The sequence below is a fragment of the Emydura macquarii genome, unplaced genomic scaffold, assembly GCF_026122565.2.
Source record: "Emydura macquarii macquarii isolate MOO-44397 ecotype Brisbane River unplaced genomic scaffold, CSIRO-AGI_Emac_v2 contig_2231, whole genome shotgun sequence".
Lineage (NCBI taxonomy): Eukaryota > Metazoa > Chordata > Testudines > Chelidae > Emydura > Emydura macquarii.
In genome coordinates this window covers 6,118-19,985 of record NW_027132368.1, presented here as the reverse complement: position 1 = coordinate 19,985, position 13,868 = coordinate 6,118, and the positions used below count along the sequence as shown (strand labels likewise).

Genomic DNA, 13,868 nt, shown 5'->3' with positions numbered 1-13,868 from the left:
CCTCTGACCACCACCTCTGGCCACTTGTTGCTCCACCACAAGAACGTTTCGAGATCCCACCACTTAGCACAGCTCTCAGTGATTTCAGCTGTTCGTGGGAGAGCCTCACTACTAGTGCATGCTGGGCAATCTCTTTCACCAAAGTTGCTGCCTATAAGTATGTGTCTGGCCCAGCAGGGGTGTTGCCGCTTTTCCCTCGGGCCAAGGCTCCAAGGAAGGCCACAGCACCTCGGTCTACGGTTGGAAAAAGCTAGCGTTCAGTGGGTCTGTAGCCCCTGGCCCTTGAGCAGGGCGGGACAGGCCAAAGCAGTCTATAGCCCCCGGCCTTCAGGCAGGCAGGGCTGGTTAACTTGGTATCCTCTGGCAGGCAGGCTCAGAGGAGCAAAGCACTCCCTGGGGTGGCTAGGGAAGGGGGAGGGGGACGCAGGCCCACCGGACTCCACTGCGTCCCAGCCCAGGGCCCTACCAGTGGCAAAGTGGTTTGCAACTGAGTCAGCGGGACTCCAGCCGCAACACGCCGACTGGTTCGGCCACAGCCTCAGCCAAACTATGTTCGGCTGTCCCTGGGGTACTTCCTCCCACCCTGTACCAGGTACCCGCAGCCAGGGGTCTTCCTCCAGGTCGCTGGGGTAGACGGTGAGCGGGAGCCCCACGAGTCCCTCACCATCCACTGGCGGCAGGTCTGGAAACTCCTCAGGGTCGTCAGCAGACGGCAGCTCCTCCAGGTCACAGAGTCCCAGTGCGGGGAAACGGCCCCTATTGGAGCGTTTCTTCTTCTGCTTCTTTGACGGAGAAGAGCAGTGCTGCGACGGCTCTGGTGCCGAGGGGGCGCTCTGTACCGATGCTTTGCTCGGCACGGATTTGGAATGGGACGGTTCCAAGGCCGGTCTCAGCATTGCCTCCATCACTAGGGCATTCAGGCAGCTCTGTTTCTTTCTGAGTCCTTGGCTTGAATCCCTCACAAATCCTGCACTTAGCCTTCCTATGCGATGTTAGCTATTATTTAGAAAAATGAACAGAGTGATTTGTCCAGAGAATGGCAACCTGGTGAATTAAATGATTATAATCAAAAGGCCTGGAAACCACTTTTCTAAATTTTTTTTTTTTTTTTTTGCTAAAGACTCTGAATATTGTCTACACTATAACAACCCGAGTTGGATAAAGACTAGATGTATTAGATAAGACTAAGTATTTTAACTGTAATACTGGAAAATAATACAGGGTTCTACCAGCCCCATTATAATTCACAAAATGTTGTTTTTATGGCTTTATTGTGAGTGACGAAATTCAATCCATTTTTCTGTGAAGTATATATTCTGTGTATGTATTGTATGACAATTGTACTGATCATAAATTTTGAGCTATAGTGTGTAAAGATGATAGGTTACAGACCACTGGTTTCATTTTTTAATAGACAGAAGAATATGGCAATGCCTCAGAGTATTCAAAGTCTAATTTACCAAACCTAATAATAGCCCGATTCCCTTGGAACCTCAAATACTGAGCTGCTAGCTTACAGAACACAGTAAGTGAGTTTTCACTTTGTTGTTTTCGAAGGCTAGAAGAAGTGAGGAGATGTCTTTAACGCTAGCCGTTGTTTGCTGAACACCAACGAATAAATTAAAACAAAAGAATTAACAATGAAAAGCAGGCACTCAGGAAGCTCATCGGACTTACATCAATGTAACACTGTGGTATTACCAACTTTTTAGGAACCGATTCTGCAACCTTTACTCATGCTGAATGGTACTTACACCACCAGTCCCAAGAAAGTCAAAGGGACTGGGTGGTGTAAGTGCTGCTCGGTGTAAAGGGATGGCAGAGTCTGGCCCATAATGCATTACCTCCGCATTTTCAAAGTAGTATGGAGGAATTTGAGTCCTTCTCATTGCTATTAATTACATGATTCAAGTCCTGCACAAAATCTTAAGAACTCATCTTATTTTCTTGCTTATTGTGTTAACTATTATATATTATTTCTGTTGTGATAGAATCTAGAGGGCAGGGTCCTATTGTACTTACAAACACACCAAGAGATGGTCCCTGCCTCGAAGAGCTGACATGTTATTGTGATATGGTTATGGTTTAATACAAGGCTGGAGTATGCACACGATGTCCCCTAGGCCCTTCAAAATCTGGATGTTGTATCTTGTGAGGATTTATTGCTCTAGGTAAAACAGTTAATATTTATATTATGTTTATATTTATATTATGTCTCTTTAAGAACTGAACACTCGTGGCAATCTTGAGCATATTATCCTGTTAACAGGAAGTTCTCAAGCTACTGAACAGAGCAGACCTTTTACCCGACTGTAATAGTAAATATCCAATAAATCTTTTTATTATATAGAGAGTGTGTAACCTCTCTATTCATAATAACAATCTCTATTTAAGGCCTCTTTCGAGAGACAGCACAGCTTGAGGAGAGTGGGAGGGAATAGGAAACTAACAGAGGCAAAATTATGAGTCAAAGCCATAAATTAGAACCCAAAATAATTAAGGAACAGTGAGCACATCTAGCACCCACCACCTTGCAGGGTCCTAGAGCCCAGGCTCTAACCTCAGCCCAAATGTCTACAACATAAGTCAACAGCCCCTTAACTCGAACCTCTTAGCCCGAGTCAGCTGTCATTGGCCAGCTGCAGATTCTTCATTGCAGTGTAGACACACTCTGTCTGTCAGTCCAGTAACTTTCATGAGCACTACATTTCCAATACTTTTAAATGAAATATATTCCCAGCACTGCTCCAATTTTCAACAATCTAAGGAATAGCTCATAGTATTTTAGAAATGTCTTCAAGGAGATTAAAGGGTTGCACCTTTTCTCTCTCTGCAGGATGGAGAGAGGAAGACAGAGCAGGGAAAAGGAGCAGAGAGACTCAGAAAGACTATTTCTAACGTCCACGAATGAATGCTAAGAATTACAAAGAACAATGCAGATTTGATGAGCTTCTCCCAGAGTTACTGTTAGCGAAACAGGCTGTTGAGGCTTGATAAGCAGCTTATGCATGTTCTTAGCACTCATCTTCATGTGCCTGTTGATTCAGCTCCATTTTATTAATTTCTTCCAGATTTAGTTTTCTTTCCTCTTTTGTTTGCTGGGTGATTGGTTTTATAGCAGTTGTTCTTTCCGAATGAGAGTGTGATTGTCTTTTAACATTTCAATATATTTCACACTAATATTTGTTTGTTGGATCCAATTGATTTGTTATCTACGTTATCTAATGTGATCCTGCAGAGACATATACGCAAGCTTAACTAAGCATGGTGTGTGTCCCTACTGAAGTGAGTGGTGTTATTTACAGTGTGTAAAACTTAGCATGTACAGACCTTTGTATGACCAGGACCTTAGCTTTGTACAGCCATACTTCCAGAGGTGATGAGCAAACCTCAGTTCAGCTCATATAAGCCACTAAAAGTCTGGATCCTTTTATATATTTTGTCTGCAAAACTGAACTGAAAAGCCAAAAGAACATATTCTTATGCAATACTTCTCACAAACAGTATTTTAGCATTTTTGTTTTCAGTCCTGTGCAGAAATGAAACAGACCATAAGCAGGAGAAAATGAAAAATAATGGGGTGACACATTTATCTGAAATATTTGGCAAGTTGGGAGGTTTCGTTCAATTTGTTGCAAATATTGTGAAAGGTTTGAATCACCTCTCAAGTTAGTTAGTTCAACAGTACCTAGTTCATAGACTATTTAATTGTTGTAAGAGAAAATTCATGAAAACACGCCACACAAAATGGCTGATTTCATATCAAAAGACTAAAGACTTTGAAAATAAATTTACACATCAAAATAAGTGAAAAGGCAAACAAATTTGCAAAATGATGTTAGTATTGCTGTTGGGCACAATTTTTGTGTGAAATGGTTGCACTTAAAAGCACATACTACACAACTCACCTGAAGGTTGGTTTTGCTGTGTACAAACTCTAGATTTAAAGCAAAATGTAAGGCGTTTAAAGCTCTGCAGCTCAAAAGAGAATAAAGTGTACACACAAATGTCTGCAAACTAAAACTTCTGAGTTTCCACTGAAGCACTTACTACTGGCCCCTACCAGAAACCAAATACTCAGCTTTATAAGCCAGGGTCTAGCCCAGTACAGCAATACTTTACAATTTCTCACCTAGTTAACAAAAGTAGGCATGAGCAAGAGTAACTTGTATACAAAATTCCAGTCCAATGGAAAATACCAGAGACAAGATATCTTGCCCCCCTTACACAGACTCCAAATGCTCCCACTTCAGAGTTTAAAATGAAAATATTGACAAAACCTTATTATGGCTCCAACTCAAAAAAGCATTTAAGCATAAGATTAAGTCCTGATGATGGCAAGCACATCCCCAAATTCTTTGCTGATCTGGGAACTAAAAGTAAATCAATGGGTGCCATTAGGATATATTTGCACCAACAAGGAAGAAGACCACGGATGTCTTGAAGCAACTAACTCTCAGACACAAAATGTTACTTTTGAAAGAAAACAACACAAGCAAAAACATTCAATTAAGTGACTTCAACGCTTTTTCTGTTTGAGTTGGAAAAGAGGAGACAAGTACAGCACGGAAGAAGGGATGCTATAAAGCAAATAGCCAATAATTCTGTTAAACTTTGTGTATTTTTTCTTGTAACAGACCGTCCTGTTGGAAATGCAAGGGGACCTGAATGAGTTTAATGGAAGGGTTTTTAAATGTTATTTCTGCAACCTCTACAGATTGCGCACACACGCAAAAACAAAAACAAAAAAGATACTACTTAAACAGTATTGTACCAGCTCAGATATTCCGACTCTTTCTGCCTGACTCTCTTGAGAAGTCTACAGTAAGGACTTAAACTGATTTTGCATTCATTGTTTAGAGTTTTCATGTTGTCTTATGATATTTTGTGGTGTCCCTGAGGTCTTTTGGAAAAGCTTCTCTAGACCATGTTATCTCACAGTAAACCTGAATATATGCATTGTGAAATTTCATAAGAGGAATAAAAAACTCCTGACACCATCACTATATGCTGCTCAGCTACCATCTTTCCTTTCTGAGTGCCATTTATAGACTTAGAACTACACTGGTTTGCTACTTACTCCTGTTGAACACTACAGGTGAAGGCAAGATTGCCCCTAAATTCTTAGCAGCAATTTCATATCCCATTCCTATGTAGCTCCAGGCTGGGACTTAATTTTCATACTATTGTAAGAGACGGTAGAAAAAAATAAGATAATTAAGTCATGTTTTAAAAACACCCTGATTTATCCCCAGGGGAAAATATATATTTTCAATAGATTTCATAAAATATATTGTATGAGATTTTATACAATGGCAGTTCTTCATGTTATACAGGATTATTTGGGTTCACTTCCAATGCTGACACTGCAGAGAAGTAGAAGGGAGTATGGAGGGCAGGATGAGACTAGAAACATAGCTGTTTATGGTAGCAGTATGTTTCTATCACTGCAGAGAGGGAGAATAAGACCAGTCTACATAAGGATGGTTTTTATAAGGTATGCAGCACATCTTTTAAACATGCTCATTGCTGATGCTGCTATGTCCTAGCCACCTAGGAATCCCTCCTCTACTACTGCCACTGAAGGGTACAGATCCCCAGAATACCAAAAGGGGAAGTTAATTCTCCTCTCTCTCTGTTCTTGAAATATTCCCATTTTCCTGTAAATCATAGTTCATTTCTTACCCCTTTTATTTCCAGTTTGTTTGTCTTGATCCAAAAATTCCCAAATGTTTTCTAAACAGACCCTCTGGATTTCAGTATCAGCCTATATGTTCATCCTAAATTGCTTTGCAGCAAGAAGTTTCAAACTAAGATTTCAGCAAATGACAAGTCACAGAGAAAGCATGCTATTTTTCACTCCCTTTATCAAAGTGCTTGGCTGTTCTCATTTCAAAAAGTGGAACAATAATAAAGATTTGGGAAAAATGTTAATCTGTAAGAAGAACTTCATAATAAACTGCCCTTAAAAAACAGTTCGTACTGGTTGACTATCACCACCTCACCTTAAAACTTGAGGAAAGTACAATCTGGAAAAAAAAGAATTTGGAGAACAGAAGATAAAGATTTAAGTGAATAGAGGTGTGTGCCATGATTTTCCATTGGTGAGCACAGAGATGAAGACAGACCAAATGATACCTAGAACCCACCCACATTGTTACAAAGAAGTTCTCACAGAAATCTCCTTCCACACCCACCTCCGCTCAACCATGGGACTGACTTCCCATCCCATCCCCCACTCATCTTCCCATCCTAAATCCCACTGTTCCCCTCAAGAACCCTCCCCAGTCTCTCTTCTTGATCCCCTCCAAGCCGTCCAAGTTTCTACTCTTCTTAAGAGACTTCTCAGTTTCCCAGCAACCTTCTACTGTTCCCCCCAGTTTCTCTCTTTGCATGCTCCCCTTGTTTCCCCTCCCTCTTGGCTACCCTTTATACCACATCTTATGGTCCCTTAATGACCACACTTCCCATAAGGCCTGGTGCTAACTCCATCTCTCAGTCCACCACCACCATGAGGCCTCTGCTGAGTAGCTGCCTCACTACCTAATGCTGATGCCAGCTTCTATACTAATAAGCACAACATTAAAGAGGAAGACTCAGTAGGCTCAGTAGCCTGAGGCGAGAGCATTCACTAAGTCTTTCGGGAAGCATTCAACTATGAGGAGGTAACCCCCATGATGGCAGAGGGGTTAGAAGTATGTTCTGCCCCTTTCCCTGTGCAGGAGAAAACAGCTGCTGTTCTTACTTGCTCATCCTGTTCATCAGGGGCAATCAAAGGGTCTCCTGTAGAGGTGGTGTCCAGTCTGGTGCACTGGGGACGCACCCTTAATCCACCACTAAGAGATGCATTCACTTGACTTGACTCAATCACTAGGAAGTACGTTGGTGGCATATTTTATTACTAGTTCATTAAGCGAGTAATTGTTCTGGGGAGTACTCAACATCCCCATCAGTATTTGATTCTTGTTGAAATGCAGAATGCTCATTTATTTTATACTGTGAAGCCTGGTTGGTTTCTCTGCACGCCTGTCAATTCCAAAACTTTGAAACAGAGACGCAATCAACTTTACAGTACGTAATTATAGTACCACTGGCTTGTTACTGTTTGAATTGGTTTTTTAAATACAATTTAAAGGAAGGTGATTTTTAATTCTGTAAAGTTCACTGGCTGTTTGCCATTTGAGTATCTAATGCACCATAGCTACGGTTCATCTGGACTTGGCCTACACTTAACAGTTTTGCTTGCTATGTCAGCTAGGAGTGGGGGGAAGATGGGGGGGGAAGTATCACATCCTTCACCATCATCGCTACGCCAGCAAAAGCCCCGGCATTATTCGGTTTTGCAGTTACACAAGTGACAAAGCCTGCCAGTGCACTTATTGTGTTCAGGGAACCGGTATAAGCATCGCAGTAAAGGAAATCTTTTGTTGATATAAATTACATCTCCATTAGGAAGATTTGCCAGTACAGCTGTACTGCCAAAGCCTTTCTAGTGTAGACAAGGGCTTCAAGGGACACAGATTAACACATCTGGGCCAAATCACTTCCAGATATAAATGTATTGATTTCAGTAATGCTACACCACGTCTATATTTTTAAAGACCTTTAAACATAATTAATTTTGTCATAAACGGCACCTTTAATTATTAAGATAAATACATTTTCAACTTTTTATCTTTTCAGGCTATTTCTTTGCTTTCTGTATTTCAGCTCAAAAAATATAGACCAATCAGTTTCATTGTTGTCTATCTAGCCAGTTCCCTGTCAATTTCACTTTCAGGTTCTCAGGCATCAGCATAATGCTGAAATGGGTTACATGAACTCAAAGGAAGCACTGATTTGCTTTTTTTAAACAAAACTTTCTTTGGAATTACAAAAGTATGGAAACATTTTGATTTGTCTTCATTTTTGTACAAACTTATTTGTACAAGAGACACAGCCATATGAAGGGGTCCATGCTGCACAGGGGCCCTGTCAGAATTCCTGCAGGGGAAGACACGTACTACAGCAGGAATTCCGCTACCCTTTATGATCTCTGCAGCAGGAGGCCATGTTGGAAATGAAGTCAATGGTCAGGAAGGCTTTTTTGAAGTCTGTTTTAAGTTCAGCTGAGGTACTTTGTGCAGTGTTGAAGTTTGCATTTGTAACGATATGCAATTACATCTCAGACCAGAAGAGGTCAGCCAGATTTTTCCAGTGCTCATCATCCAGGGTGCTGAACAGTTTCAAAAATCTAGCCCCAATAAGGAGTGCTGAGCTCTTCTGATAACTCCAGCACTATCAAGGCAGGAAGGCACAAAGAGATGAAATGTAAATAAGTAAGTAGATGCAGAAAGCACACACACAGAGCCAAAGACTCCAGTCAATGGGAGCATCTGAATAAGCAGCCAGAACGGGAACTGCTGCACTGGGGGAGGAGGTAACATAGGCCCCAGCAAGGGCCATCCTTCATTCCCAGCATCACTCTGGACCCAGAACTATGCAGAGAAGTCCCCCCTACTCTCAGGGCACTGGGACCCAAAGGGTGCCTCACCTCCTCTCCCCCATGTGTCCTTAGGGAAGTACTGTTGAGAGAAACCAGCCAGGGACTCCAGCTGGTAGGAACAGCTGCAGAAGCAGCCAAAGCAGAGGCCTTCCCACATTCAGAGAGCTTTCTACAGTTGAGTGAACTTTCTCTACCTGCACTGACTGGCTGTTTGCTCCAACCTTCTCCTTCCCCTCCCTTCACCGTCTCTTCTCCTCAGCTTCTGTCTACATCTTACCTCTTATACCCTGCCCTGTCCCCCTTTCTTATAGGGTGCTCTCTCCCCACACTTTTCTTTCCATTTAGTTGATTCTCTCCCACACCCCCAAAAAATGTGGAACTAACATGATGTTTGCTGTCATCACACTGTTTGTTATGCTTCTCTTCTATACCCCTCCCCCCATCTTGTGCTCGTCTTGTCCATTTAGACTGTAAGCTCTTTGGGGCAGGGACTGTCTGTAACTCTGGGTTTGTACAGCACCTAGCACAATGGGGTTCCATTCTTGGTCGGTCCTTAGGCACTACCATAACAAAACAGTTATTACTAATCCCATCAGCCTGTGTGCCGTTCAACAGGGAAGCGAATACCAACTACAGCATTAGTCTACTGCTCTGTCTGTGCTTCTGACCCTAGCACAGGTGTGCCTTTCCCTGTCCTATGTGCTCATGCAGATGCAGCCACAATCTGTGCTTACATTATGCACCAACTTTCAGCTGCCACTGCCTCTTCAAATTGGCTATTCCGGCCTACATAACACACTCATCCTTCCCTCCCTACTGCCCCTAAAGGCACACTGCCTACAATTTCTGTTCTCCTATCCTATGTCCCACCTGTTCCACAGGTTGATGCACCATTAACCTGTGGAACTCGTTACCAGAGGACGTTGTAAAGGCCAAAAATATAAATGGGTTTAGAAAAAAAAAAGAATCAGTGAAGTTCATGGAGGATAGATCCATCAATGGCTATTAGCCAAGATGATCAGGTACACAACCCTATGCTCGATTTGTCCCTAAACTTTGACTGCTAGAATCTGGGACTGGATGACACGGGGCGGATCACTCAATAAATTGCCCTATTCTGCTCACTCCCTCTGAAGCATCTGACACCAGCCACTGTCAGAAGATAGGATAGTGGACTAGAGGGAACATTAGTCTAACCAATATGACCATTGTTATGTTATTGTGCCATGTATTACAGCTATTACGACAACAGCCACAGCTAGCATATATGTGATGTTTACCTGCTGGCTTTAATTGCATGGAGACAAACAATTGCCTACTACTAGCTACAGTCACTTCAGTGAATATAAATCTCACACTGGAAATACCTATCATGAATTCCATTCAGATCTGGGAAATCTAAAACTTGTAAACTAAAAGTTACATTTACCAGAGACTATGATCATTTAAACTGCACAGCTTCCAGTATACTGACCTTTTGATAGTAAATCAACAATGACCTGCTTTTTGCCAATCGGCAGCTTGTAAGAAAATAAAACAACAAGCTTCCTGTCAGGAATAATCCTATCAATTTATTTTGCTGTTCCTAATTCTTTACTTTGAACATCTGTTGGAGACATTATGGCATTTGGAGGTAAACTATTGGTTTCTTTTAACAACTAATCTCTTTATTAAATGATTTTGAATCTAATAAAAATGAATGATGTGGTGAACTGTAAAGTATAACCACCTCAGTGTCACATATCAGTGACCTCAAATAACACATTAAAGCTATTCCTGCAATTTTTCCCAACAGTTTGGTCATTTCACAAATGCAAATGTTACCAACTCTGCACAGGAATCATTTCATTCACCATTGATATGCAACCAGTTGTGGTGTGGAACACAGCAGCTAATTAACAGCATATAGTTACATTAGTTATTCTTCATGTCCTATCCTAAACTTTTATCTAAATTAAGATACAGGAGCAATGTAAAATGCAATTACCCAAGGTGAGATTTGGCCAGGACACCCCACCATCAGCAGAAAGTGCCATGAGTTCTTTAATAGCCACAGTAATCAAGATCTTTGTTTTACATCTCTTTCCAAAGACAGCACTTTCACATTGGATCAAAGTAGAATAAAGATTACAGTAAAAGAAAGAAGAAACCTTGACTCTCTTGGAAAGCGAACAATTCTGAGAATTGGTAGATTTGTGAATATCAGGGAGATTGAGTAGATCTCAGAAAGACTTAAATTTGACTTAGCTAAAATCTTGATTTACTTTTTTAAAACAAATCGTCAAAACTTTGCTTTGAACGGTCTCGAGTTACCAGTGCTCTCCCAAAGAAGCTCTACCGTCCACCCATCACAATCATATTTCCCTTGCTAAGTCAACTGGGTGCAGGAATAGTCAGCCTTTTAAAGAATTAGCATCCTGTAATGTTAAAGACTTACCACATCCATGATCTGCATGAGGCTGAGAGTGAAGTAGACAGTGAGCGGCTGGGAATCATTGGCCACAGGCCTCTCCAGAGGATTGTAATTCTTTAGCAACTCCTTATAGAGCTTCCTCTGGAACTCTCCTTGCAGGGACACTTGGAACAAGTAAATTGTTTGAATAAGTAAATCAATAAATATTTAGGAATCTACTGTCAGCATGATGATGTAAAAGAATGCAGAGCTCAGAAATGCTTTGCACTCAGAATCTGCTCCCATTAGCAAAATCAGGCATTATGCTAACTTTTATTTTATACTTCCTCTTCCAAGAAATGCTACTATAATTCATGTCTTACATCTGTTCCATTACTTACCATAGCAAGCCCTTATCCCAAAACTGCTACCACTCACCTCTTCTCTTCCCTGACCCAGTGGGTAGAACTTCTGGTTGGTGTGTCTCACCTTTCAGAATCTGCCACTCTGGCCAGTTTCCCTCTTTAGCCAGGGATAGTCATTTCCAAATGTTAAGATCCCCGTGCCAACATGTGCATCCGCTGGATCAGGGATGAGGAACTAGTGAGATGTAGCAGTTTTTAATGGATGAAATACACTGCTCATTATTTGATACTTACTGTAGCATAGCTGTAACTAGAAAAATGGAAGAATGGGATATAGCTGAAAAGGAAAAGGCAATGACAGAAGAGTAGCTGGAAGTTGAGAACAACCATAGTACCCAGATCATTGGATTGTAAGCTCTCCGGGGCAGGGATAAGTCTTCTTGTCCTGCGCTTGAAAAGCACCGAGCACAACGGGGTTCTTGGGCACCAGAGTAATACAAATATTAAATAACAAAACTGAGGAAATGTTATCGTCTTTGTGCCCCTCAAAGTTCCACATCATTCACCGAGGACATTGATTCTGTCCTTTTCTTTTGGCGGGAGAGAAATCACATCCACTGGGCTGGAGGAATGGAAGACCCAGTACCGGACAGGCTTAGAGGATTGCGCACGAATGGAAATGCAGGTCCGTTTTCTTTGCGTTTGACCTGTGTGTGTATCCCCAGCCCAGGGCAACGTTTCCCTCCGCTCCCTGCTTATTTCTTCATCGCCAACACAAAGGAAGCCAGGTCCCTGCTCTGCAGAGTTGACAATCTAAATGCCAGGGGTGTGTTTTCCCTGCCTCTCACCTTCCTCCCCTCCTGCCTTTGCCAAGGGGTGAAGGCTATTGAAGAGGCTGACCTCAGACAGGGACCTGGGCTAGGTCACAATTCTCACTGCACTGCGCCGAGCACCAGTGCCACAGCAGGACATGGGGAGAGGGGATAAGGTCCACCCGCCGCTGCAGAAGGCTCCTGCAGAAGATTGTCCGCGAGGATGTCCAGGTAATTGTCTCTCTCTCCCTAACCCACCTGGGATCCGTCCCACGCCGCACAGCAGGGAGCATCCCCGCCCGGCAGCCTGCCCCGCACGGCCCAGCGCTGCCCGCAGGAGCCGGTGGGGCTGGGGCGGTGTGCAGAGGGGCTGCCCGGTGCTCGGCACCCGGGCTCGCCCTGATGGCTACGGACCGGGCGAGTGAACTCCCGCCGGAGCCCTGCGGAGAGCCGGGCTAGTAAGGCGAGTGTGTGGGCGAGCAGCGCGGGCGGCGGACGGGCAGGCGGGGCGGGGCAGGGAAGTCCACTCACCGTGCAGGAGCCCCGCGGCCACCAGCAGCCCGGCGGTCCGCGCCCGGAGCCCCATCCCCACAGCCGGCGGGCGCCGCGCCGAGCCCAGCTCAGCTCAGCTCAGCCCGAGCCGGGCGGACGCTGCCGGCACCGCCCCCGGGCAGGGCAGAGCGCGGCCGGCGCAGACTGGGAGGCGAGTCCGGGGTGCACACGGGGCGGGGGGCGCTGGTGAACCGGGTGTCAGCGCAGGGCTCCGGCTCCGGCTCCCGTCCTGGGCTGGCTCCGGATCTCTCCGCGAGACGCCGCCGGCTCGGCCCGGCCCGGCCCGGCCCGGCCCCGGGACGCTAATGCTAACGCCGCCCCCTCCGCCGGCTGCACTGCCGGGTCCCTGAACCCCTTGTCCGGCGGGAGCCTCCGTCCGGCCGGCGCGGAGCGGAGCGGCAGAGACGCTGCTCCCCGGTCACTGCCGCAGCCGGAGAAATACAGCCTGGCCCCGGAGCAGCCCCGGCTTTATAGGGCTGGGCGTGTGAGCCGAGAGCGGCTCTGCCGCTGCACCCGCCCCTTCCTCCACGGCGAGCACCGCTCCCGGCCCCACCCGCCGCCAGCCCCGCAGCTCGCTCCCGGAGGGGCCGGTCAGCGCCGCAGGGTCCAGCCCCCCCGTGACATGTCCGCACCGCGCGGGGCCGTGCTCGCTCCTCTCCCCCGTGGGGTGCAAAGCAGGGGGGGGGCCCGGAGCTCTGCCCGCCCCCTGCGTCCTGCCTGCCCAGCCCTTCTCCCTGCAGGGCAGCCTGACCCCGGGTGACCGGGTCCGGCGATGTCCGGTGCTGGAGCTGACTCGCCGGCAGGAGGCTGCTCTCCCGGGTCAAGGGAAGGAAGAGCACAACGTGCGCTGAACGTGCCCGGATTTACGGGCAGAAACAGACCCTCTGCTCCGCCAGTGCTCAGCTGTCAGTGGAAGCCAAGGGAGGTCCCAGCACTGGGAAACTGAAAATAAAGGCGCCCCACCACTCCTAGCCCCCTGCACCCCCCCGCACCCCGGGCTCTCTAACCTCCCAGCGCCTGGTCCGCGGGGTGGTGCAGCAGCCAGTACGGATTAGCCCCCGGGAGCACAACCCCCTCTGAGCTGCTCTGCTGGTGCAGAGGTGGCTGCATGATGATGTTGTATTTGCACAACACATGTTCTGCTCTTTAGACCCCTGCAGATGCACAGAGGTAGGAGCTCAGCTGTCAGGTGGTTATTTTTCCAGGGTCTAGAAAACCATGTAATTTAAGGAGTTGCAGGGGAAATCCCTGGCCTCTGATAT

At 45.5% G+C, this 13,868-nt stretch overlaps 1 protein-coding gene across 1 annotated transcript; it reads right to left on the bottom strand.

Moving 5' to 3' along the window:
- Positions 1-527: 527 nt before the first annotated feature.
- On the bottom strand, positions 528-12,825 carry LOC137161019 (neuronal acetylcholine receptor subunit alpha-3-like). The gene is made up of 3 exons (XM_067560026.1): positions 12,586-12,825; positions 10,923-11,062; positions 528-996 (listed from the first exon to the last, which is right to left on the bottom strand). The coding sequence occupies exons 1-3, from the start codon at positions 12,638-12,640 to the stop codon at positions 757-759; spliced, it is 435 nt and encodes a 144-aa protein (XP_067416127.1). The 5' UTR covers positions 12,641-12,825; the 3' UTR covers positions 528-756.
- Between the last annotated feature and the right edge of the window lie 1,043 nt (positions 12,826-13,868).